This window comes from Tachysurus vachellii, chromosome 12 (assembly GCF_030014155.1).
Source record: "Tachysurus vachellii isolate PV-2020 chromosome 12, HZAU_Pvac_v1, whole genome shotgun sequence".
In the NCBI taxonomy this organism is placed as follows: Eukaryota; Metazoa; Chordata; class Actinopteri; order Siluriformes; family Bagridae; genus Tachysurus; species Tachysurus vachellii.
This window is the reverse complement of record NC_083471.1, coordinates 2,934,800-2,962,220: the sequence shown is the minus strand read 5'-3', so window position 1 is coordinate 2,962,220 and position 27,421 is coordinate 2,934,800. Positions and strand designations below refer to the sequence as shown.

The window sequence follows — 27,421 nt, the reverse complement described above, 5'->3', positions numbered from 1 at the left end:
TGACACGCATGAAAGAGCAGCCTTTTATTTCAATTGCAAATGAGTTCTGTGAGATAATAGATTTTCTCCCCTCTCTATCAGCCTAGATGTGAATTAATTATGGGGATTAAAGGGATTTGTAGTTTTTTTAAGCTAAAGCAACGAGTTGGTCCTCTCCAAAACCCAGGGATCTGTGTATTAAAGCTCTAAAGGGAAGGTTGCGCATGCTCAGTGTGTGTGTGTGTGTGTGTGTGTGTGTGTGTGTGTGTGTGTGTGAGGAGAGAGAGAGAGAGGATCAGGGAGCTATCCGTGCTGTTTGCTTATCGGTTTTCTTCCTCCTCAGAGTGCTGTGTGTGTGTGTGACAGAAGGTGTGAGTATGTGGTGTGAGTGAGTATGTGGTGTGTGTGACTGCGTGTGTGTGCGTGTTTTTATGGACGCCATGGACGATGAGTTGAAATGTCCAGTATGCGGGTCCTTCTACAAGGAGCCGATTATTTTGCCGTGCTCGCACAACGTGTGTTTGGCGTGCGCCAGGAACATCACCGTGCAGACTCCGGATGGTGAGCAGCCTCATCCGGGGAGCCGCGCGTCGGCAGGCTCGGACTACGACTACACGGACGCTGATAAACTGAGCGAGACGGACAGCGGCTACGGCTCATACACGCCGTGCGCCAAGTCGCCGAACGGCGTTCGCGTTTTCCCGCCGGCGCTGACGCCCTCGGCCCACCGCCACCGCTCCGTGACGTGCCCGCTGTGCCACCGCAGCGCCTCGCTGGACGAACGGGGCCTCCGTGGCTTCCCGCGCAACCGCCTGCTCGAGTCTGTGGTGGCCCGATGCCGCGCGACCCCCGCCAAGTGCCAGCTCTGCGACCGCAACCCGGCTGACGCCACGATCATGTGCGAGCAGTGCGACGTGTTGTACTGCGCGCCGTGTCAGCAGCGGTGTCACCCCGCCCGAGGGCCTCTGGCCAAGCATCGGCTCGTGTCGCCCGCCAACGGCGCCGCCGCGCGCACCGCAGCAACAGCAGCAGCAGCTGGAGCGCAGTCACCATCCGCCTCCTCTGCGTGCCCCGAACATGACGCTCAGAGCTGCAGCGCCTACTGTGTCACCTGCAAGATCCCCGTGTGTTACCTGTGTATGGAAGACAGCAAGCACGGAAAACACGACGTGAAACCCATAGCGGCCATGTGGAAGCAGCACAAGGTGAGACCATCTGAATACAGCTGTAAATATCTAAAACCACTAAACTCTATGTTTGTCATCAACTTTCCTTTAAAGATAGTGTTTAAGCTCCAATTACTCAATGTACCAGAAATGAGTTTTAAATGATTTCCACAGTAAAGCTACAAATGATGTAACATTGATCCTAACAAACAAGTGTTTATTTGTGTGTATGTAAAAAAAAGCGGTAACATACAGAACTCTGGGGTTCTTTACTTAGATCCTTTATAGACAAATAAGCTTCTATAATGACAACAAAAGACCATTTTGGCATAAAGTGATCTTTGTTTTCCACACACACTGACCTACTTGTATAATTTTAGCATTATCTTTCACATGACACTGTATCTCGACATTTTACCTAATTATTATTACTAATATTATAACAATAAACGACTCAACGGATGACGAATGAATGAACCCATAAAAGGCTCTAAACAGACCCTCAGACAGTGGGTTTATTTTATTGCGGCACCTGATACACACCTCACTGGTGTCATGATGGCAGAGATGAAAAATAGACCAGAGTTAATAATTATACACTTATAAAGGGGTATTTAGTAGTAGTTCTATACAGAAGGGTTCTTTAGATTGCATATAGAACCTCACAGTGGTTCCAAATATGAAGAGCCCAATCTAGAACCTATTAATGTTCTATATAGAACCTTTTCTTCTCAGAGAAACTCATTAGAAAGAGGTGAATCTACTAAATAGCACGTTACATCCCATAATAGACACCGATCTTCATGGTGCAGATATTATCCGGAGTGGTAATGTGTATAATTGGATATAAGATGAACATGAGGTCAAAACAAGTAAATATTGATGTTGATTCATCCTGCTGTAGGTCTGAGCTGATGGTTTTCCTGCGGCGAAAATTCCCAGTTTTCCGATTTGAAAAATCCCAAACACAAATGTCAGATTTTTTCCCCAATAATCAATTTCTGCTTCAGCCGAAAAGGTCACTTCTGGGAACTACAGTAGATGTGGGAAGATCTGTAGATTATTTAGAGGTGTGTGTGTGTGTGTGTGTGCGCGTGCTTTAGTGTGGCTTTGGTATATAAAATTGCTCACTCGACACATTAAACATGTACAAGTTCACACTCTCCTACTCTTCTCCTGTAGGCATTTTCTATCCTCCTCTCTCTATCACTTTAGGACCTCTAAAAAACACACACACACACACACACACAATTCCTCCCACAAGTGTTTTCCGTGTGCTCGTTACTCATTTGACGCAAACGCCGCGTTTGTAATTGGTGTCTGTGGGAGTAGGTCACCAGTTGTGTGGAGGAAGAGGAGTGAGAGCTTGTGTGTGTGTGTGTGTGTGTGTGTGTGTGTGTGTGTGTGTGTGAATGTGATTCAGCCTACATCTGTGTCTCCTGCAGTGCTTCTTATTTTCACACACTAGTGAATCCGAGTGCACCGCAAAAACCCATCAAAGTTCTCCTCTTCTGGACAGACGTCTAAGACGAGAGCACAAGGTGTGCAGCTAGCTGCTGAACCGAGGCTTCTTGTTATCAAAAGCTTAGTTCTTTGCAACACAGAACCATTGACTTTACCACTGTAATGCCGGTACAGACCACTTAGAACACACTTTAAACAAGACCATCAAGAATTATTAGTTAGCATAGTTCCTAATAACTACTGTAGGGCCATCCTTAAAAATATTTTGGTTTGTAGTAACAGTAAAAAAAAAAAGGGTCAGTAGGTAGGTCTATATTTTTTTTATAATAAGTTTCAATGTAAAAAAAAAAGTACAATTTTGGTAACGGTGATTACGTAGGTATGAATTTAAACAAATTAGCATATCGTGACATCACTGACCGGGTCTTCAACCCGTGCCTTCGGGCGCATCATCACAAACCTCATTTTGACGCAGACTATATAGACAACAAACAAATTTGTCTGAACGGTGACCGCGAACATTTTGTTTACTGCAGCCACAGCCATCGTTACCAAGCGCGAACACGTCGACTCTGACAGTGAATGAGAGGATGAGACGAAGCGAACGCACAGGCCATAGTGTGACATCCGGTAACCGATAGCGTAAACATAGATGAGGTCACGGGTTTTTATTTAAAAGAAAGAACGAAGCCTTTGTTTGTATGTAGGCCTAGGCAATTTATATATTTACATTACTTACTAAAATATAATTAATATTATTTTATTGCTTTTGTATTAGTTGTTTGAAGAGTAGAGTAAAAAAAAAATTTCTCGGTCTTAACGCAAATTTACAACCGGCAAGTCGGTCGGAAAAAAAAAAGAATTTGAGTCGGTCCTAAATTGACAGGGTCGGTCGTGTTACGGCAAACAAGAATATTTTTAAGGATGGCCCAATCTGAAAAATAATCAGCCACATGCTAACATTTTATTCATTGTCAGTTACTTTTATCTCTTGCATTATAGCAGCTGTAGCCAGTCGTTCCTTCGTTCCACAGCCTCTTGAAGTAAATAAAACCTAAAACTGAGCTTTTCGTGTTGCCAAGAAAGACTTTCCCAGAGTGTAAAACTGACTGCTGACACTGGAGACTCCTTCCGCAAATATTACACAAACATCTTCCTATGCCGCAACAATTCCCTATGTAATTTCTAACAAGCTGCTGCTATAGAAAAGCAATTAACACCGTCTGACAAATCAGAATTCAGCACTGAACAGCGCTGTGATATAAATATCCATCATCAGATGCATTATTTAAAACCCATTGATTTGCTTCTGGGTTTCAGACAAAAGCTCCAACCACGTTCCTTCTGGTTTAGCAGAATTGTTCATTCACTCCTAAGGAAACCGCTCTGTTTCCTTGGTGATTTATTTGCTGGAAGGCGGAAGACAGAAAGAGTGGGTGAGAGAAACGGAGAGAAAGAAACATGAGCATGTCTTTAGTGCACTCAGACAGAGGGAACATGCAGGAGGTTTCAGCTACATTAACCTACATTCTGCCTCCTCACGCTATAGTAAGCGTCATTATTGACGCAAGAGCGGCATGTCCTGGTTACACGTGAGGACACAGTGCAGCATGAGAGCTGATGCACGAGAGCTCGAGTTAACGGCGTCCAAGCTTATCCGGAAAGAGAAGGTGTGGGTTTGGGAGCAAGTTTTCTTTCCAACTTAACAGGATCCTCACCTGAGTTAATGGAAAGCCAAGATCGACTGATTGAACAGGTGGAATCAGGAGGTTGATTGGGATGAAAACCTGAACACACAATAGATCCTGTGTACAGAAGATCAGATATCACTTGGACACACAATTTCATTCTTAAACTCTGTAAAAGGGGCGCACGGTGGCTTAGTGGTTAGCACGTTCGCCTCACACCTCCAGGGTTGGGGGTTCGATTCCCGCCTCCGCCTTGTGTGTGTGGAGTTTGCATGTTCTCCCTGTGCCTCGGGGGTTTCCTCTGGGTTCTCCGGTTTCCTCCCCTGGTCCAAAGACATGCATGGTAGGTTGATTGGCATCTCTGGAAAATTGTCTGTAGTGTGTGAGTGTGTGAGTGAATGAGAGTGTGTGTGTGCCCTGAGATGGGTTGGCACTCCGTCCAGGGTGTATCCTGCCTTGATGCTCGATGACACCTGAGATAGGCACAGGCTCCCCGTGACCCGAGGTAGTTCGGATAAGCGGTAGAAGATGAATGAATGAATGAACAGTTTCTTAGCAGCAGGTCCTTGAGATAATATATAGAATTGTGCAAAAGACAGCAAATGACTGTCTTGTTGTATAGTATGTGCAAAACGGCTGAAATATTGGACAGCAAAAAAGTGTGCAAAACAACATGTAAACAGTTTGATGGATTGTAAGCAGCATGTAAACAGTTTGATGTGTCAGTGTGTGTGTTTTGTGTGGGTCTGTGCAGTCCATACGGATGATGTGTGTGTGTGTGTTGTGCTCAGTACAGTTCAGTTCAGTTATTGAGAAGTCTGATGGCTTGTGGGAAGAAACTGTTACACAGTCTGGTCGTGAGGGCCCGAATGCTTCGGTACCTTTTTCCAGATGGCAGGAGGGTGTGTGAGGGGTGTGTGGGGTCATCTACAATGCTGTTAGCTTTGCGGATGCAGCGTGTGGTGTATTAAACGTCTGGGCGTGTTTATAGTGTTACTCTAAAGAGGTAATTGTCGTCGATAACGCAGTGACAGAGAGTGTGCTGAGATGTGGTCAGCCTTATAAAACCCAGTCAGTTTCTCATTTCTTTTCTGTTAATGTTTTTTGCCCAATACCAAACGGTCTGGAGTAACATCATTAACCTTCAGAACATTCAGAACTTCAGAACTGAATGTTATGTTCCCTGAGAAACTACCAGGAGGAACCAGGTTGCAGAGATGAATATTTTCTCAACATGACACTAGAGCTGTTGAATTCTCAGTTGTGATTGGTTAGAAGGTGTTGAATTAAACAGCAGCTCCGAGACCAGCTCCAAATGCAAGCTTTATATCGACCGTGGTCTTCGGCGCTACGGTTTCCATAGTAACGGCTAATTTACTGGGACTTTCATGCTGAGCACTTCACGTAATAAATCACTTTCAAGTGACCAATTTGTGAAAGCGTTCCGAGTGGTGCTGAGAGGGTCTCGGTTCAAATCCCAGGATGTCCAGAGGACTAAATCCTGACAAGGAACTGACGCAGTAAAATACACAAGTGTAGGCTGGATGGAGCGAGGATGAGCTATTTAGAGCACTCTAGCGTGGGTCCTCTCACACAGTGTCTGTGAAGAAGTCTGACATTTCCGTCAGTTCCGGTTCTGTCTCCACCAAATCAAGACAAAAGTGCTTCGGTCTGGTCTTAGTGGATTTATTTTTTGTCACGCTGAAGGGAACGAGGGGGGGAGGGGGAGGGGGGTATTAGTCAGTGAAGCATCTCTACCTTCTCCCACATACTGTATTCATTACCAAAAGGAAAGGCCTCATGAATATTTGATGACGCCAGGCCTTTAAGAGTGTATAAATGATGGACAGTAAATGTCATAATTAGTCCACAGAGTTCTAGTGCATTAATGTGCAGGGATAAAGTCCCAAATAATAATGAAAGAGAGATGATGGGAGGTGGGTAGAGCAGACAGGAAGTGAGAAATCTGGAAGGGAGTAAGAGTCGTATCTGAAAGCCCACATGCTGGATCGGTTTAGCTGTATAATTTACGACCTCTACAACTATACGGGTAACACCCCAAAAATGAAGAAAATCAGGATGTTTTAGATGTTCCTTAAGCTCGGTGCTAGCAATCGGACGCTCTTGTGAGCCGAAAGCAAAGAAGAAAATACGATAGCCACGGTCATATCTTCAGGCATTCGGTTGATCCAGGATCAGTTTGGTCGATATATCAGACTTTTATATTTCTAGACGTGGTCTGGTGCCATATTCTGAGTAATGCGATCAGTCCGTCTTGTGACGTCGTTTCCCGTTTCGGGTTTTGTGAAGAACGATTTTGCCTGTGACAAAATCAGACCAGACTTTTAAAGGACTGGAGCACTAATACCCCTTTTCCATCAAAAAGTACCGGGTGCTGGTTCAGAGCTAGTGCTGGTGCAAAGTTGGTTCCACTGGCGAACCTTCTAAGAACCGTTTCCATCGGTTAGGGAGCATCACAGAGCCGAGTGTGACGTCACTGTATACGTGTCACGTTACACAGCAACGTTAGCGCAGCAGCGGCAAACACAAACACATCAACAATGGCGGATGTTGCTTTACTGTTAATGCTCATGGCTTTGTGACCCTACATTAACATCCAAACGCGGCGAATCCAACGTGTACGTGCAGCTCCATGTAATCTGTATAAACGGAGGTTGTTATCGAGAAAGTACATAACGTTATTTTATCATTAACACAGAAAAAAGTTAGCCTTAGCATGTAGCTACCTACTATCATGTGTGCTGATAATTGATCATATTCGGTAAAGTTAAAGTGTATTAAACATTGGTATATTATCAAATGCGCTAACAGTAGCCCCACCCCCAGGCCCTAACAGTAGCACCGCCCACAGCCCCGCCCACAGCTCCTGACACAAGCGGTTCTTAAGTCTAGACCAGCAACATTTTGGTGCTACTTAAGAACCACTTATCCTGGTTCAGAGCTGGTGCTTTGGCTGTCGAAAAAGAAAGTACTGGTTCTAAATTAGGCTCCAAACCAGCACTCAAACTGCCTCGGTGGAAAAGGGGCATAAGAACATCGTAGAGAACCTGAAAATATGTGCTTTTCATGGGCAGGTATTCCTACGCAATAACATTCCACCATGTTGTGAACCTACATTCATCAGATCCATGATTTGGAGGAAGATTCTGCTAGATTAGTTCCTTACTGCTATGACAACGAAATGATGCTAGTCCTGAAAAAAACATTACAGTCTGGGATTCTTTGGATGCACATGTTGGAGATTTATATTTCTGCTTTCCTCCTCTTTTTATCTGCGTTCCAAATCCCAGTAAATGTTAAATAAGTGCTGCTTTATATCCGCTCGGTGTATCAGCGTGTGAGTAAGCAGATCAGTCTGTGTATGTTCCCCTGAGAACATCCTAATCAAGGTCATTCCAACATCAGCACATATTTGTGTTGTTTTCTATCACACACACACACAAACACACAGCGTGCAAACACACCGAGCCTCACACGTATCTGCTAAACCCATCCAAACGTCAACGTGTCTTATTCTGCTTCATCCCTCCGTTTTTCTCTTTCGTTCCATCTCTCTGTTTCTTTCGTCGCCCCATTGTTTTTGTTAAAGCACATAATCAGATAATAGCACCGAGTGTTTGCAGCAGGATAAAAGAATACACCACGTTTCACTAGAGAGCACTTTGTCTCTCTCACACACACACACACTCATTACCAATTACACTGCGCTACACACGCCATCCATTTCTTCCATTTTTCACCTGTATTTTATTCGTATGCTGCATTAATCTATTCTGTGAATTCATAATGCACTCGGATTCATTTTAAGACACAGGTATTCAGACCTCAGACGTAACTACAGACTTTCTTACCTGATGGAAATAATCAATCATTTTCTCCAGGAGCTATACTATGAAATCGTTAGTAGGCGTTCCTACTCGACGATCAGTTGCCATAGCAATAACCTTTATCAGTATTTTTTTCCATTTCCATATCCAGAGTGACTTATATTTAATCTCATTTATACAACTGAGCAATTGAGGGTTAAGGGTCTTTCTCAGGGGCCCAGCAGGGGCAGCTTGGTAGACCTGGGATTTCCGATCATTAGTCCCAACACCTCAACCACTAAGCTACCAGTAGTGGTTTGTGAGACCATATTAAATGTAGACGCCACAGTTTTCCCTGCCATGACAGTACAGTATTCCTCTCCTGGTATAACTTCCTAACACAGAGGGAATTACTTGACCTATTGCCAACGTGGTGCGCCAAATAGACCATCCGCTATTCCATATGCGACCCTGGCGTCACACTGCCTTCCTTGCTGTCCTTACACACTGAAATGCACAGACCATGACAAAATAATGGCATTTTTTCATTCATTCATTATTTTTTTTGCTCTAGATATCTTACGTACGGTTAAGGAGTTCAGTTACAGATGCTATAATGCCTGAATCAGCACCTTAAACAAGGGGTTTCCTTAAAAACCCTTCAAATTATTTCTGCTCAATACATTGTTTGTTGATCGTTCAGAAATATCGGCCTCGCTACAAACTCACATTCATCTTCTACCGCTTATCCGAACTACCTCGGGTCACGGGGAGCCTGTGCCTATCTCAGGCGTCATCGGGCATCAAGGCAGGATACACCCTGGACGGAGTGCCAACCCATCACAGGGCACATAAACACACTCATTCACTCACACAATCACACACTACGGACAATTTTCCAGAGATGCCAATCAACCTACCATGCATGTCTTTCGACCGGGGGAGGAAACCGGAGTACCCGGAGGAAACCCCCGAGGCACTGGGAGAACATGCAAACTCCACACACACAAGGTGTAGGTGGGAATCGAACCCCCAACCCTGGAGGTGTGAGGCGAACGTGCTAACCACTAAGCCACCGTGCCCCCCCCCCCTTTTTTTGTTTAAAACAAAAATGAATTTTAAATGACTAATCTGACGATAAGTCTGATGATAACAATGATATTTCGAAAAGAATACGTCCCGTTCTGTGTTCGGTTAATGTAGATGAAGAGCAGCTGAGACCAATCGTAATTACTTACTATGTCCATACAAATTTGGAATGGAATTTATTTATTTATTTATTTAATTTAAATTTTTTATTAAGTAAATTGCATTTTTGCCCCAATGTTGAGATTTGTAAGGAGGTTATTAGCATCTCTCTCTCTCTCTCTCTCTCTCTCTCTCTCTCTCTCTCTTTCTCTCTCTCTCTCTCACACACACACACACACAAATTGTGGCAGAGAGACTCACAGGCATATCTGATCCGTCACAGTCCTGTTAGCCGACCGGACAGCTTGTCAAGGCAGATGGCACGTTAATGGAGTGAGGAGGAGTGTGTCTGAATGTGTGTGTGTGTGTGTGTGTGTGTGTGTGTGTGTGTGTGTATGGATTGGTTTAAGATCCTGCTGATCACTGGGTGGCTCAAAGGAAGAGGAGCAGGTGGGAAAAAAGTGTGTGTTCATTTATGAGTATGGATTAGGTCCAAGTAAGGTCTGATATAAAGGAACAATCATCATTTATCATCAGTAAGGAGTTCGTGAGTCCTGGAGCTGTAATGGACAGAAACTCTCACATGATTCTTTCATCCGTTATCATACGATCGGCATCAGAGGACGTCCAGGTGTCTCCATTATCTCCATTATCTCCAGAAATCTCCATTATCTTTAGTTGCATCTTTTCAAATGTTAGCAGAATGCTGTTGAATCTGGTCCGAGGATGCTGATGAAAGCTTGCTGGTAGGAGCATGTTCATGTGGATGTGATGGATCAGGTAATTAATGCTCTGGGTTGTTGATCGGAGGATCAGAGTTTAAGCCCTAGCACTGCCAACGTGCCACTGTTGGGCCCTTGAGCAAGGCCCTTGACCCTCTCTGCTTGAGTGGTGCTGTATCATGGCTAGCCCTGTGCTGTCACCCAAATGTCCTCAGTTGAGATAGGCGAAGAAAGAATTTCACTATTCTGTAATGTCTACAGTATGTGACAAAATAAAGCCTTCTATTCTACGTGAAAGTGTCACCAGTGTCAGTGAAGCAACAAATGTTTACAACTGCTATCCTGTAACACAACATTAAAGGTGGGGTCTCCGATATGTGAGAAATGCTTCAGAAAACTGAGTCGGGACGTCAAACTAAACAAAAATCAAAACAAACGTGTAGCCAATGAGCAGAAAGGGGCGTGTCTTGTCAATATGGGGCGGAGAGAGTGTTCAGTGCGCATGTGTGACATTAGCAGAAAGCGGTTTTAACATTGACATGGAGGATAAAAACAAAGAAAGAAAGTGAAGAAAGACTTACGATAAGGTAAGAAGTAGGACGTGTTAATATAGGATCAGCTTTCCAGCACTGGAGAGAACTGAAGGAGCAGGAAGTTGGTGCATATTCACAGATTGGAGTTTCCCGAGTCAATAACTCCTGAGCTAAACGCTGTTACTACACAAATAACACCTCTTTTCTATCGTAGTAATGTAGAGACGCAGCTACAACCGTGTTTTGTCTCGGGAAACTCCAATCTGTGAATATGTGCACATGCGCACTGAACACTTTCTCCACCCATATTGACAAGACACGCCCCTTTCTGCTCATTGGCTACACATTTGTTTTGTTTGGTGGCGTAACGCAGTTTTCAGAAGCATTTCTCAAATATCGGAGACCCCACCTTTAAATACAAATACATTTATATATATAAAGAAAAGGTGGTAACTGTATAATAAACTGCAGGCGATAAAAAAATGATCTTAATAATTACTTAATAAATTTAATCCTTACTTGGTGTCAGTCTATATTTTGTCTTAGTATTATCTGGAATTATGGTGCCAGCGAGTCTATTATGGGGCATTTTTATTTTCATCACGTTATGACTCGTCCATCGTTCCTCCCGTACGTGTTTTTCAAACGAGATGCTCCGGCGCCGGTGTCTAATCAATTTGGCATCCGAGTCTGAGTAAAGAAGATTATCTAGGAACGTGCCAGCAGACAGATGAAGCCTGGGGTTTGTGGGAATTGATGCTGTTGGCTGATCTAGGAAGATTTTTAGGATTTCTTCGCTTTATTTAGTCGAGCGTTCATTACGGATGCCGTTATTTGTCCTTATTCTGTGTCTGCCGTATGGAGTTAGACTGGAAATGGAATCATGCCACGTTCCATGTATCTTTGTTGACTAATCCACTATAGCTGTTGTTTTGTGACGTTTGGAATTTGCATCTTTAATCGATGCCAAATTATTTTCAACAGCAGTTTAAACGAGTTCCGAATAAATGAACTTGAATTAATTTTAGACGATAATTGTGTGTGTGTGTGTTATCTGCAGTGCCAGTTGTCTCAGGCGTTGAACGGCGTGTCTGATAAAGCCAAGGATGCCAAGGAGTTCCTGGTGCAGCTGAAGAACCTGCTCCAACAGATCCAGGTACAGTTTTGATTTTATACAGAAATTAATTTTAATCCGTGTCATATTAAGGCCATCCTTAAAAATATTCTTGTTTGCCGTAACACGACCGACCCTGTAAATTTAGGACCGACTCAAATTATTATTATTTTTTTTGCTTTAAGTCCGACCGACTTGCCAGTTGTAAATTTGCGTTAAGACCGACCAATTTTTTTTTTTACTCTTCAAACAACTAATACAAAAGCAATAAAATAATATTAATTATATTTTAGTAAGAGGGGGGCACGGTGGCTTAGTGGTTAGCACGTTCGCCTCACACCTCCAGGGTCGGGGTTCGATTCCCGCCACCACCTTGTGTGTGTGGAGTTTGCATGTTCTCCCCGTGCCTCGGGGGTTTCCTCCGGGTACTCCGGTTTCCTCCCCCGGTCCAAAGACATGCATGGTAGGTTGATTGGCATCTCTGGAAAATTGTCCCTAGTGTGTGATTGCGTGAGTGAATGAGTGTGTGTGTGTGTGCCCTGCGATGGGTTGGCACTCCGTCCAGGGTGAATCCTGCCTTGATGCCCAATGACGCCTGAGATAGGCACAGGCTCCCCGTGACCCGAGGTAGTTCGGATAAGCGGTAGAAGATGAATGAATGAATGAATGAATATTTTAGTAAGTATTGTAAATATCTAAATTTCCCAGGCCTACGTACAAACGAAGGCTTCGTTCTTTCTTTTAAATAAAAACCCGTGACGTCATCTATGTTTACACTATCGGTTACCGGATGTCACACTATGGCCTGTGCGTTCGCTTCGTCTCATCCTCTCATTCACCGTCAGAGTCGACGTGTTCGCGCTTGGTAACGATGGCTGTGGCGGCAGTAAACAAAATGTTCGCGGTCACCGTTTAGACACATTTGTTTGTGGTCTATAAAGCCTGCGTCAAAATGAGGTTTGCGACGATGCGCCCGAAGGCACGGGTTGAAGACCCGGTCAGTTGAAGACCCACACTTTTTTTTTTTTACATTGAAACTTGAAAAAAAATATAAACCTGCCTACCGACCCCTTTGTTTTTTTACTGTTACTACAGACAAAAATATTTTTAAGGATGGCCTAATCGTCCATTTTAGATTTAAAAAAAATGTCCCACAACAATTAAGGCCTAAGTTATTGCTCTGTTGTTTCCTAACATGTGCAAATACCATGTGCTTCTTTTTCTCTTTGTAGCCTCATGTTTTATGAGCAGTTTTTTTCCCCCACATTGTTTATTTCTAGGTTTCATTTAGTGTCAGTAAAATCTGCTTTTATTGTTTGTTTTAAATGATTACGATGTAATAATCGCACAAATCGCACAACACTAAACGTTTTCCATATCGTTATCTGAACTCGTCCAGAGTTTACGTTTGTATGTAAGCTCATAGTTTTGTGTAGATAATGATAACAATCACAATGACAGCAGAAGAGACAGAAGCTTGTCAGTGTGCATTTAGCGATGTACATATTCCCCTTATATTAACACGGGAAGAAAGATCCCAGGCCTCTTTCTCAACAACAAATCCCTCCGAGTGAAAGCGTCTGAAGGAATCACATGAGCAGAATCAGTCATGCGATGATTTGCGATGTTTAGCACAAAAGCTCTGGACATTAATATTTAATACACACACACACGTGCGCACGTTAGCTGTATCTGGAGCAGGCAGGATTAGAGACAGCGATGTTTATTTTTAGGCTGAGCGAGTGTAAGAGTGTGTGTGAGAGTGAGAGCGGGTGTTAGTTTGGTGTGCACTCTGAATGTGTGCTACTGTGATCAGCTTTTATCTGCAGTCTACTGGGAATCTCTCTCTCTCACACACACACACACACACACACACACACACACACACACACACACACACACACACACACACACACACACACACACGCACAGAGTTTTCTCTCTGTCTGGTACATAAATAAACAGCTACATAAATACAAATACACACTAATATACAAAATTCACCTCATATTTGTTAGCGTAGCCCAAATTAGCTAACCTATTATACCTAAATGTTATTAGCTCACCACATGACATAGCAGACACGACTGCATGAAGTTATTTATGCAATAATTATAGCTGTCCCAGTGATAATTAGCTTCTTATTACAATAGCGGAACATTTGTTCGAGATTAGACTGAATGTAGTGTTGAAGAATTACTTTTAATGGTGAAATTAGCAATTACTTTCTAAATTACTTTAGAAACACTCTCTCTTGCTCTTTCTTTCTCTCTCTCTCTCTCTCTCTCTCTCTCTCTCTTTGTGTCTCTCTCTTACATACATAAATACCTTCTCCTCCTCCTCCTCTTCCTCCTCTTCTTCTCCACCGAATCTAGCCCAGATTCTCCAACTCACTCAGTGATTCATTCACTGCTCTGCATCAGACCTGGACATGTGTGTGTAGGTGTGTAGATGTGTGTAGATGTGTGTGTAGATGTGTGTGTGTGGCGGAGGTGTAGGCTGAACCAGGTTCTATATTCAGGTTTTGTGAATGATCAGCTATGTTTCAAACCTTGTCTTCAGCGTGGGAGAAGGTGAGCGCAGTGGATGGATGGATGGACGGATGGATGGAGAGATAGATACATAGATACACAGATAGATACTTTGATTCCAGAGGAAATTTATAACATGCGAAGGAACCGTAGACGCTGTTATGGATGAAACAGATTTTGTAATTATTTAATTAATTTATTCATTAATAAAATGCAGCATGCAGCTCCCTGATTATTTTATCATGTATGCAATCATTGTGTGTGTGTAAAACAGGAGAATGGCGTGGAGTTCGAAGCCTGTCTGGTGGCTCAGTGTGATGCCCTGATTGAAGCACTCACGCGGCAGAAAGCCAAGCTGCTCACCAAGGTCACGAAGGAGAAAGAGAGCAAGCTGAAGGTGGGGTAACTAACCAACACACACACACACACACACACACACACACACACACTGAAAGGAACTCCCTCAGCGATCCCTGTCAGAACGATCCTTAATCTCTTTGACAAGACACCACGACCACAGAAACAGCAACAAGACAGCCGTGACGCTCCATACGACCTCCTCCGCTACACGGCTAATAACCGTAGCTATCAGGCGCCGTTTAGCAAAATTGATTCACATGGATGCTAACCGAGGACGTGGGGTTTTCATTTGTAATCAGTGGCAGTAAGATTTTACTTTGGTTCCCCTTTTAAAGGGAACACCATTGAGCTTGTAAATCTGACGTCTCGTTCGTCATCAGTAACGTTTCATATTTCAAATATATGAAAAATTTATCATACGATAGTAACATTTAGTCTATTTGAGTTAAACAAAACAAAAATTTTTTTAAACAAAATTTGAGTCTTAGTGACGTTCCATGACGTGTAAAAACCATAAAAAGAAACCTGCACCAAAATCGAGCAAACGAATTCACCAACGTGGATTTTCCGCAGATTTGTACGTGACATCGCAAAGATGAATTATGAGTCATGTGTTTGTGATTTTACCAATTGGAATAGTTTTTACAGAAAAAAACAAACAAACAAAAATTCACAAATTTTAAAAAAAAAGTCACAAAAAAAAGACCCCCGATGGAACGATTACATTTTCCTGCAATAAATAAATAGGAATATAAATAAATAAATAAATAAATAAATAAATATATAATTGAAATCACCAAAATAAACACGCCCCTAACCCAAATGGGTGTCACCCCTGTTTTGATAGCTCCGCCCCACACATACATACGTAACCCAGGCAACTATTATGGCGGAACCTGTTGGGGCAGCTGGCCGAGGGGATATTTTTATCAATAAATGAACACAATGAGTAATACTATGGTAATACAGATGTGTTTTTGTAGTACTGTGTGTTGTACCGTGAAAGGTTTAGCTCTGTTTCACACAGAAGATGACGTTCGACACCTAGAACCCGAGGCAGCGGTAACGGCAGGCATCCGCCATGTAAATGTTTCAATCGCTTTCAGCTAATGTCAGACATGCGCACTGAACACTCTCTCCTCCGCATATTGACAAGACACGCCCCTTTCTGCTCATTGGCTACACGTTTGTTTTGTTTGTCGGCCCGACTCAGTTTTCCGAAGCATTTCACAAACATCGTGCACCTCGCCTTTAAATTATCTTAATTTATTTATGTTAGGTTTTATTTTTTGTTGTTTGTTTATTTTTTGGTAATTTTGTCCCTGATTTAGAGAACGTTTTCAACACACACTGGATTAATAACCAGGTGATACAGCGACATAATCTGATAACCAGAAAGCATATTGAGATCACAAGAAACACCAGACTGCACTAACTACCTGAACCTCCAGAACCTGAACAGGATTAAACCATGACTGGGTCACACCATCACATGACAAATGCGAGATGGAGGAACGTTTATATTGGAGGTGTTTCTGCCACAGCGTTGTGTTTTACTGGCTGCCGATTCTTTTATATCATTTCATGCGCAAATAAATCATCTCCGTCAGACGATCGCTATCAGAGCACGCCGTAATGAAAAGCTTGTATCCTTCCTCCCTCCTCTTATTACCCACAATGCTGGTCTTTATTAAGTCTTAGCGCCTTGAGAGAGCTTCTTAACACCTGCAGTGTAATTACATGTGTGTGTTTATGTGTGTTTGTGTATCTTTTCTTCCTGACTGAACACACTCATTAGCCCTTCAGCTAATTAGCAAGCGTTTTCATTATCCTTCTGGACCGGGGAAAGATCTTTCTAGAAGATGCGGCAGTCGACAGTACCGGCGTTCATCCTCTTTTATTTCCTCAGCAGATGGCTTGAAAGCTTCAGTGCATCTTAACTTGAAATAGTTCAAGTGTTTAAGCAGCAAACGTCTGACAGCCAAAGTAACGACATCATCATACCGTTAATACGGAGGAAAACAAATGCAGGCAAATAAGTGGCTAATAAAATGGCTGAGTGAGTGCATGATGAAGTAAAACGAGAGAGAGAGAGAGAGAGAGAGAGAGATAGAGAGAGAGATGAAGGAATATGTGTATGATTCATTACAGTGATGATTAGTGTGTGAATCAATGGTTCAGCTCGAGCTTCATGGAAACCAGCTCCAGCTATTCCCTGATTTTTATCTCATATGTGTACGAGTGATCCTTTATGTACATTGTGTGTGTGTGTGTGTGTGTGTGTATAGACGGTGAGAGACCAGATCACACACTGCACCATGAAGCTGAGGCAGACCACAGGCATGATGGAGTTCTGCCTTGAGGTCATCAAGGAGAACGATCCGAGCGGATTCTTGCTGGTGACCATACACACACACACACACACACACACACACACACACACACCTATACACGCGCACATGTGCACGCACGCGCACACGCGCACACACACACAGGCACACACACACACAGGCACACACACACACAGGCACACACACACACAGGCACACACACACACAGGCACACACACACACAGGCACACACACACACAGGCACACACACACACAGGCACACACACACACACAGGCACACACACACAGGCACACACACACAGGCACACACACACAGGCACACACACACAGGCACACACACACAGGCACACACACACAGGCACACACACAAGGTAGGAAGCAAGGAAAATAAGGAAAGGAAATTAAAGGAAAAGAGGGAAAAGGAATGAAAAATGAAGAAAGAGTGAGAAGGAAGTTCAAAAATAAAAGAACTTATCTAAAGAAAAAAGAAAAGAAAATGGATGAGGAAAAACAGGAAGTAAATAAGGAAGTAGAGAAGTTGAAAGGAAGGAAGGAAATTAGGGAAGGAGGAAAGAGTTGAAAAATGAAAGGAAAGAAGAAGGGAATGAAGGACAGAGAATGCATTATATAGAGAGATTGATTGAGAGCTGAAGAAAGATGACCGAAGGAATCGAGTTTGAGGACGAATGAGAGAGATTTGGACAGAGATGGACGGAGAGAGATAAAGTGAAAATGACTCGGAAATTGGAAAAGGTAGAGAAAAGAACAATGACAGAGAGAGAGATGATTTATTGGTGTTAAGTCCACTGGCTTGTGATTGGATGAAATGTGAGAAGCTGCCATTAGATTAAACATCAGCAGCTTCTTCCTCCTGACACACACACACACACACACACACACACACACACGCAGGTCCACTCTTCCTATGCCTGCATTACCCAGCATTAATAATTCAGCTTTAATAGAAGCGATGGAGATGAAATGTGATCTGAAGGCCACGCAGCAGGTCTGATGCTCAGCTGAAGAATTGATCTCTGTGTGTTGGGCCTGGTGTCTAACTGTGAGCTCCTGCGGTTCTCCTGCACGCTGATCTTCACTCAGGACAGGAGCTTTAACCTGGACCAGACTATAGGGAAAGAACTGAGCTCAGAGCTTTAGAAACAGCTTGTGGGAATTATTTACATTAAGGGAAAAACAAATCTGGCAAGTTTTATGTTCTCTCTGCAGCACTTCCTTCCTTCCTTCCTTCCTTTCTATCTAAGACAATAATAATAATAATAATAATAATAATAATAATACACAACATTCTTTGCTCTTTTCCTTCTCTCTCATAACCATAAGTCTCTTGTATTATTGAATCTAATTGCACAGATGAACAATAGACTATTATTAATTTGTCTGTTGTAATACGTCACTGTTTCTATAGTAACAGTTCACATACAGCTCAAGGACTTTAACAGCAGATGCTCCAGATCACCTAAGACTAATAATAAACAGATTTCTTTTTTTTTTTAACTTTAAATGTTCTGGTTTCTATCATCTTTTATTGCATTTCTCTCTCTCTCTCTCTCATACTTCCTGCCTCTCTGCCAGATCTCGGATGCGTTGATTAAACGTGTTCAGCTCTCCCAGGATCAGTGGGTTAAAGGTGCGCTGGAGCCGAAGGTTTGCCCTGAGTTCAACCTGAGCCTCAACACTGACCCTCTGCTGCAGGTCATACTACAACTCGACTTTATCCAGGACCGGGGTATAACACACACACACACACACACACACACACACACACACACCATTGAAATTGCATTTTGTTTCATCTTTTCATCTTTCATCAATTCTCAGGGACACTCACCTTAAATAAACGTCCTGTGATCCCTCAGTCGGCTTCCGGCTTTAAAACCACCATCCACTTTTTTTTTCCATATCATGTTTCAGATTCACTCACTCAGGAGTCTCCGTTACTGAGACAAAAACTTGCAGGCGTCCGGATCGGGACGCCGAGTGCAGGAGGTATTTCAGAAACTCGAATGTTCACCTGAAATATCCCTCTTCCCTTCCCGTCGAGGATAACAAGCTACCTTGCTATGCTGATCTGTAACTAGCTTGCTAATCGCTTGACTGCTGATTAGCATGTAAGTTGCCTACATAACCGTACATCCCTGTCTGGTCTATATCCTGACTCTAAAGGGAACGTTCTAATGTGACTTAGTAAAAATAAAACTAGCTCCATTACTATTTTTTGTCTTTGTTAGCATGCTAACGTTTGATTCTTTTTCGAGACTCTTCTAAAAGGTAAAGGTCACAAAAACAACAAAACAGATTAGCTTTTGGGACAGTGTTCAGAAAAAGCTAGCTAAAACCTTTATGTGGAATATATAAATAATTTGCTAAGTATTCGGCTAGCTATCAGTTTAATTAGCATGCGTGAATTACAAAATTGTGGCAAAAAATGGATGCTAAAGAAATGTTGCATCCGAAATGGCTGGCATCCTAGCATGAATGCTAGCTAGAGATAAATGGCTATGGATATTAGTATCATGTTTATATTATGTAGGTAACTATTTAACTTTACTTTTAGTTATCATTGAACCGATCAGCACAGAAAGGCAACTTCCATCGCAGCTCTGAGCCAAAGCCTGCACTCATGCATGTTACCTCACCCTCACCCCAGCACTTTTACCCCTCAAACACCACCATATCGGTGTTCTGCTTCTTCCTAAACACAAAGGTGATGTGTTAAATCGTTATGTATTGTAGCAGAGAACCCTGGAGTCCCTCCTGCTCCTTTACTGGAGCTGGAAAAGTGTTGCCTACGAAACAACAGCGCCACTCTGGCCTGGAGGTTAATAACACCTCAGCCGCTGTCGGTGGAGGGCTACATCTTGGAGCTGGATGATGGAAACGGTGGACAATATCGGGTGTGTAGATTATAAGACCTCCATCAAAACAATAGACAGGAATTTATATAAAAAAAATTATGTATAAACCGCATAGACATTTGGAAAAGGTGCTGTTTAGACACACTGAGAAGGAGAGTGGGAGTGGCCTAATATTCTAATGAGCTTGCTAGCATCATTTATGATTTAATGATGTCAACAGGAACTCAAATGAGTCTCAGACGTTTCATAACATTATTTGTAACTATAAATAGATAAAAAACAATCTTTACTGGATTTATTCCTATTCCTTACATAGAGTATATTTATTTTGTTGTTTTTTTAATACATATATTTTTTTTAGTTTTGCACTATGTCAAGTTCACAAAAACATCTAATAGCTTGTTGAAGCTCTTTGAATAATCATTGCCCTTCAAACACTAAAACACTCTCTGAAAATGAACTTTGTAGATTTTATTTCACAACAAATCTGTGACATTGAGATTGCAGCTTCTGTGATGTTTCTTCTCATGAGTTCAGAACATTTCGTTTCATCTCTGCATTTATAATGGATAGCAAACATACTGCATATTTTTGCATCGTTACATAATGTTTCCAACCTCTCTCTCTTTATCTCTCTCCTTTCTCTCTATCTCTCTGTCTCAGGAGGTGTACGTGGGGATGGAGACGGTGTGCACAGTGGATGGTCTCCACTTCAACAGCTCCTACAATGCTCGGGTCAAAGCCTACAACTCTATCGGTGTTGGGGCTTACAGCAAGACCGTGGTCTTAAAGACATCTGATGGTTTGTCGTTTTTCATCCAAATGTTCATATTCTTTATCACTGCCTTTTTCACTGCCTTTTTTTAAGCTGACTTTAAAAAAGAAAGACCCCTACTGAGATGCAGTACTTATTGCCTAAGGAGTGCTCTTATTTATAAGGATCTTTCACTTTTACTGTTTAGAGGATGCAGAAGTTACATAATGTTGAGTCTGTGGATGTCAACTCACCACCATTGAGCAAGCAAAGCCATTTAGTCATTTTATGATCTTGTCCTTCTCTCACTGTGTCTATTGCAGTTGCCTGGTTCACATTTGACCCTACCTCAGCGCACAGGGACATCGTTCTGTCCAACGACAACCAGACCGTGAGCTGCAACAGCTATGATGACCGTGTGGTGCTCGGAACGGCTGCTTTCTCCAAAGGAGTCCATTACTGGGAGCTCAGTATCGATCGCTACGATAACCACCCGGATCCTGCTTTTGGTGTGGCACGCATTAACACGGCGAGGGATGCTATGCTTGGGAAAGATGATAAAGCCTGGGCCATGTATGTGGACAACAACCGTTCATGGTTCATGCACAACAACTCCCACACCAACAGGTAGGTGGTTTAGAGGCCAAGCTTTGAGACACCAGTGTTCCAAGGATTTCTCAGGGAAGTTATTCTGTAGACATGTTTCCACAGCTTTGGGAGTCCACCAAGCTAGTAGATACATCCATTTTTATGCTTCCATCAAGCAGCGTTAAGGATAATTTAGTTTTGATGTTCAGAATCCTAGAATAAATGGTGTTCCCATTTGTTAGAAGTAGAATCTCTTTGGGGGGCACGGAATACACCTCCAGGGTTGGGGGTTCGATTCCCGCCTCCGCCTTGTGTGTGTGGAGTTTGCATGTTCTCCCCGTGCCTCGGAGGTTTCCTCCGTGTACTCCGGTTTCCTCCCCGGTCCAAAGACATGCATGGTAGGTTGATTGGCATCTCTGGCACCTGCCTTGATGCCCGATGACGCCTGAGATAGGCACAGGCTCCCCGTGACCCGAGGTAGTTCGGATAAGCGGTAGAAAATGAGTGTGAGAGAGAGAGAATCACTTTGCAAGCTAAGATTCCTTAACCAGCCTAAGAACCCTAAGAGCTTGTTCTTCCTCAACTAGTGGAAACTTTATAAAACTGATTTTAGGTTAAATGGTTATATGTAGATTCACAAAAAAGTCTTTGATTTGTCCCACTGTGGAAACCCTTAAAAAGTCTATGCAGATCAACAGTAGAACAAAAACAGAGGGTTTTTAATAAAGCACAACCCATAACCATCCAACGAACCTGTAGGGAACCAATCGTGGATGAGGCATAACCAATTCATCCTACTATGTATTGTTCTGTATTTACAGCACCTGCACCCACATTTGTGGTGTATAGTCCGAAATGGACTGAAAGTAGATTCTAGGTTCTTCTTTCTGTCAGGGTGACTCTTAAACCAACTCTTAAGCAAACTTTATTCAGAACAAAACTAACTCCTGTGATTGAGATCAATAACACTTGCATATTCCCAGCTACCATCACATACAAGGCAGCCGTTCCCTAACCAGCCAAAGAACCCTAAGATTGTGGCTACAAAATGTAAGCTAAAGATTTCAACTTTGTCATATATTATTTGGCTGTATCTTTCACTCCATCTATCCAGGGCTGAAGGGGGAATAACTAAAGGCTCGACCGTTGGTGTTCTCCTGGACCTGATGAAACACACACTCACATTTTTCATCAACAAAGAACAGCATGGCCCTGTGGCCTTTGAGAACATGGAGGGTGTGTTTATGCCTGCGGTCAGTCTCAACCGCAACGTACAGGTATTTTACTTGAACATGAAATCACTTTTCTTACAGATTCAAGGGGTAAAAACAAAAAAAATGTTTTGTGTGTCCCTTACACCAAATTCCAAAAGGACATAACCAGAGATGGGGGACTCGAGTCATATGACTTGAATCGGAGTCGTACTTAAGTCGTAAATTTGAGACTTGAGACTTGCTTGACAAATATTAAAAAAGACGACTTGACTTTGACTTGACATTCATGACTTGAGACTTGACTCGGACTTGTTAAATAACTCAGAGATGGGGACTCGACTTGACTCGAGTCAGACTTAAGTCACAAATTTGAGACTTGAGACTTGCTTGACACATTAAAAAAAGACTCGACTTGACTTTGACTTGACATTCATGACTTGAGACTTGACTTGGACTTGTTAAATGACTCAGAGATGGGGACTCGACTTGACTCGAGTCAGACTTAAGTCACAAATTTGAGACTTGAGACTTGCTTGACACACATTAAAAAAAGACTCGACTTGACTTTGACTTGACATTCATGACTTGAGACTTACTTGTGACTTGCACATGTGTGACTTACTCCCACCTCTGGACATATCACTTGCTGTTTACAATAAGGTAATCAAGTCTATTTGCATACTCCATCCTGATATTATTCCTTACAAGTCAAATGTTCAAAATGTCAATGTCCATGTTTGTTTGGCTGGTTCTTTGTGGATAATTTCTAAATGTCCAGTCAAAATGTCTGGCCAGAATAACATTCATCAACAATGTTACTATGAGACTTCTCTCTATTTTATAGGTGACACTAATCACAGGCTTAGAAGTACCAAAGAACATCAAATAACGACCTCTGACCTGTGGGAATACGGTACATCTCAAACAGTTGTACCTCTGGGTTATTTTTCTTCACGAGGCAAAGAAACATCTCAACAACATTTGATTGGAGATCAAAGACTTCTTAATAACTACATCTCAAATATATTTATGGGTTTTTTTTTCATATTCCTAATGGAATCTCAGTGTGTACAATCAAAACTCACTGTGTTTACAGTAAACTCATCCCAGGCAGCGTTCCCTACAGGAGCAGAAAGCTTTGAAGGAGAGTTATGTCTGTTTATCCAAACTTCATCCATCTGTGTTCTTCGAAATGTAAGCTTATCTTGGTTATAAATGTTTAGCTGATGTACAAGCTGAAGCATTCAGTGGTGAAATTCTGCTTGGTAGGTCAACGGAGTCGGATCGACTAACCAGCACCGTGACCTACTTGCTGTATACAGTGTGATATAATAACTCAGTATAGCTGATTTTTTGCAAAGTGGCAACTGTGATATACAATTGTGAAACTGGTTTTCATGCTTTGCTCAATTTCAGCACAAATTCTGCTGCATAGTCTTTAATGGGTCATTGGATTAGTATCTTGTATCTCTGGAAGCTGTAAAACTGGAAGCTGTAAAACCTCAGCAACAGCAAGATGAGCTACCAAACAATGCTGGGTTATTTATTTAACCCTAACCCTATTAAAGCGGCATCTATTTGATGCACTACTGTATTACCTAATCTTCTGTACATACAAAAAATTTGGGGTCTGTCGACTTTAAATTTGTTATATGCTTTTCTTGTTGTCCAAATTTTAATCTAGAAATCCCTCTTGCCATCAAAATCATCTATACTTGTTTATATCATTAGCAGAACCTGGGGCTAAAGATCCTGTGTTGGGCCTCAAAACCAAGCATATTAGTAACCTACAGTATAAGGTTCCACTTTGGTGGCAGCATTATGCCAGTGAGTGTTTTAGGTTTGTAGGTTAAAGAGAAACATGTAGAATCCCACAGCATTCTTTGGTTTGTCCCACTGAAGAAACCTTCAAAGATTCTACGCAGACCCTAAAAAAGAAAGGTTTTGGAAAGCTACAACTTCAAATCATCCAAAGAACCTGTTTGACTCCAACAAACTCTTAACCAAGCCTTCTCACTCCTGTGATCGAGATCAACAATGCTTACTTATTCTCAGTTGCCATCTCTTACAATATTATATCTGTCAGGGTTCATTGACTTGTCCCAGTAGGGGAACCTTTAAAGATTCTGTGGAGACTCACAACAGTTTTTCGTTTTTTAGTACATAGTACATGAGGTTTTGTAAACCTCAAATGAATTGAAACCTTAAATGAGTTTCTGTGCATCTCTTGCAATAGAGATGATTTTCTGTATTGCTTCATCCCATCAAGAACAATGACACCTGCAAGTTGGTTACCGTATTTTCCGCACTATAAAGCGCACCGGATTATAAGGCGCAGTCTTAATTACGGGGTCTATTTCTGTACTTAATACATACATAAGGCGCACCCATACATAAGGCGCACCGTATTATAAGGCGCATGCTAAAACATACGGTCTACAAAAAAAGGTAACGGAAGCAAAACAGTGAGTTTAGTTGAACTTTATTCTACTATTTAACAATACACACACATAATTTTTTAATCAATCTTCTCCCACAAATCCATCAGAGTCCTCATCTACTGTGTCTTCTTAACTTGGCGCAGTTCATTTTCCTGCTTCCTCCACTTCCGAACCATAGATTCATTGATGTTGAATTCTTTCGCAGCTGCTCTATTCCCATTTACAACCGCGTAACTGATAGCCTGTAGTTTGAATTGTGCCTCGTAAGCATCTGATTTTTATTGGCGGATGGCAAACCAACTTAAGGTGCATTTACCGCCACCTACTGGACTGGAGTGTGGAGCGCATAATGGTTAGGAAGCTACAACTGTTGTTTTGCAACATACCGGTAGTATACTGTACCTACTGGAGGCGTGGCGGAGGTAAGCGTACGTACTGTACGTATTACATAATGTTTTCTGATTGGTTTATCGCTGCCAGCGTACGTAGTGTGTGTATTATGTCCCTGTGTCAGCGGGAAATGGTCGGACAGTCAATCAAGTGGAGCGCTTACCAAAGTCGCACCGGATTATTAGGCGCACGGCAGATTTTTGAGAAAATTTAAGGCTCTTAGGTGCGCCTTATAGTGCGGAAAATACGGTAAATCTAGAAGTCTTGTTTTGGTTTGTTCTGCATAGAAAACCCTTAAAGATTCTATATAGAGCCTCACAGTAGAGGTTTTTATCCCAGTAAGAACCCATGACCCTCAGGGTTTTAAGAATGGCACCATTGCACCATTGCACAGCAACTCAACAAGTTCTTTGCTTCTTTCCAAACAGGGAACATTTAAAGATTCTGTGTAGAACTTTGCAAACAGTGTTTCCTTTTTTAGTTAACCATCCGATAGTATACGTAGATGACACATGACCCCTTCGTCCTTCCTAGGCTTTCTCGAGGGTCCCAACTTGGTGGTAAAGTTTGGACAAACTGGTGGAACTGCCTTTCAACAGTACTTATAGTTTGCTACAAAACACTTTACACAAGTCTCAGGTTTAAATACTCATCTGGGTGGTGCTCCGGACACAGATCAGACTTTTACACTGCCATAGTTAGAAACTCGTTATGTACTAGGCTGAATCTGTGTCAGGAAAGCAGGAGCTTTAAGGATCATCTTTGGTCTGGTTCTCTCAAAACACTCAAGAAGGTGTACACACATAAAACCTTGGTACTTTTACATGTGCCAAAAAGAAAACCGCAGATAGAAATGAATGATCTGGGAATTGGTGAAAATAAAGGAATCATTTGCTGCTCGTAATTAGACACACACTCATTCCTTCAGGATCCGACACTGAAGCCTTTCACACTGTGATATATACGGAAAAAGTGAAAAACATTCCAGAGTAATTTCTCTTTTCTTTTCCGTTCCGATATTTCTGCCCTTGTTTTTTTCCTCTTCTTGTGATTTCTAAGCTGTATAGTTTAATAGTATTGTGAAGAAGATCATTTTATTTTGCATGGTACACGATGGAGCCGGTAAGGCTTGAGCATGAGGTTAACGATCTTATATTATATTTGTGTTGTATATAGCGTAACAAAGCTCAACGTTGAAGCGTCTCCCTCTGGTGCAGATTGAAAACTACAAGGCGTGCTGTGATTTTTATTTATTTTTTTGACCAAACTGCTTAAGCCTTAAGCAAGAAACAGCGCCAGCCAGAATCATACCAAACCTTTTGCAATTAAAGTCTAAATAAATTGTGCGATAAAAAAAAAAAATCGACATTTATAAATTGTTATGGCAGAAACGAATTTTCAAGTATATTTAATTTTTGTAATTATTCATTAGGTGTGTAGAAGCAACAACAAACAAACAACAGAACAAACAACACTTCTTCAGGCACTTCGGCACATTTGAAGTGTATAAAGTAAATACAGGGTTTCTGCAGGGTTTAATCAGTCAAATTTAAGACTTTTTAAGACCTTTTTATGACATTCTTACGATAAATAACTTCAGTCATTAAAATTCCTTTTAAAAGTCTTTATTATTGACTTTCATTGAAAGTAACAAGTTTTATTATTTAAAGAGTAATTCTATTATTTCTTACTTAAGATTAAGAAACTGAAGCCTTCGCCTTCTTTTTCTTGAGTATCAAGAACACAAGAACACTTAACAATTGTAGCATTGTAAAGTAACATTGTGTGCAATAGGCTTGATACCGATTGTTAGCGACGGGTTTGAGCCAGCTACTAAACGCACCGTCTTCGAGCCACAGATTGTTAAAGGGTTTCTGTGAAAGTCCTTCCGACAAGTCTGTATGCTGCCGCATGGACCTTGTAGTTCTGGAACGCTGTGATACCAGTGTGATACCACCCAGATTCCTCATACAGAACTACAACAGGAGAAACAAATGAATGCCATTGTCGCCGCGAGCGCATTTTGATTGAAGAACAAATTAACGGACGAGCATATCAATTTAAGACGTGGCTAAATGTTTTTTATGGCCTTGTATGGAAAATCCGGACGTTTTTATGCTTTTTATGGCCTTAAATTCTTATTGTTAAATTTATGACTTTTTATGACCCCGCGGAAACCCTGTAAATAAATCGTGCGATGAAAAAAAAAAATCGACATTTATAAATTGTTATGGC

The 27,421-nt window shown here is 42.0% G+C and overlaps 1 protein-coding gene across 2 annotated transcripts; it reads left to right on the top strand.

Annotated features, from left to right (window-relative positions):
* The first annotated feature begins 335 nt into the window (after positions 1-335).
* Positions 336-27,421, top strand: LOC132854890 (E3 ubiquitin-protein ligase TRIM9). 2 transcript variants are annotated; one of them, XM_060883547.1, is made up of 11 exons: positions 336-1,184; positions 11,628-11,723; positions 14,487-14,609; positions 16,861-16,971; positions 18,517-18,670; positions 18,856-18,930; positions 19,678-19,838; positions 20,463-20,601; positions 20,877-21,180; positions 22,256-22,418; positions 23,200-27,421. In XM_060883547.1, exons 1-11 carry the CDS (start codon positions 411-413, stop codon positions 23,242-23,244), a joined length of 2,145 nt encoding a protein of 714 aa, XP_060739530.1. In that variant the 5' UTR covers positions 336-410; the 3' UTR covers positions 23,245-27,421. The 2 variants fall into 2 exon arrangements, with proteins under 2 accessions (XP_060739530.1, XP_060739531.1); XM_060883548.1 differs by lacking the exon at positions 18,856-18,930.

Bases quoted from the DNA above. Each gene is read 5' to 3' on its own strand.
- LOC132854890 (XM_060883547.1), top strand. From the start codon at position 411: ATGGACGCCATGGACGATGAGTTGAAATGTCCAGTATGCGGGTCCTTC. The intron at 16,972-18,516 runs GTGACCATACAC...CCTCTCTGCCAG, and splicing joins ATCCGAGCGGATTCTTGCTG to ATCTCGGATGCGTTGATTAA. The intron at 20,602-20,876 runs GTTTGTCGTTTT...TGTCTATTGCAG, and splicing joins GGTCTTAAAGACATCTGATG to TTGCCTGGTTCACATTTGAC.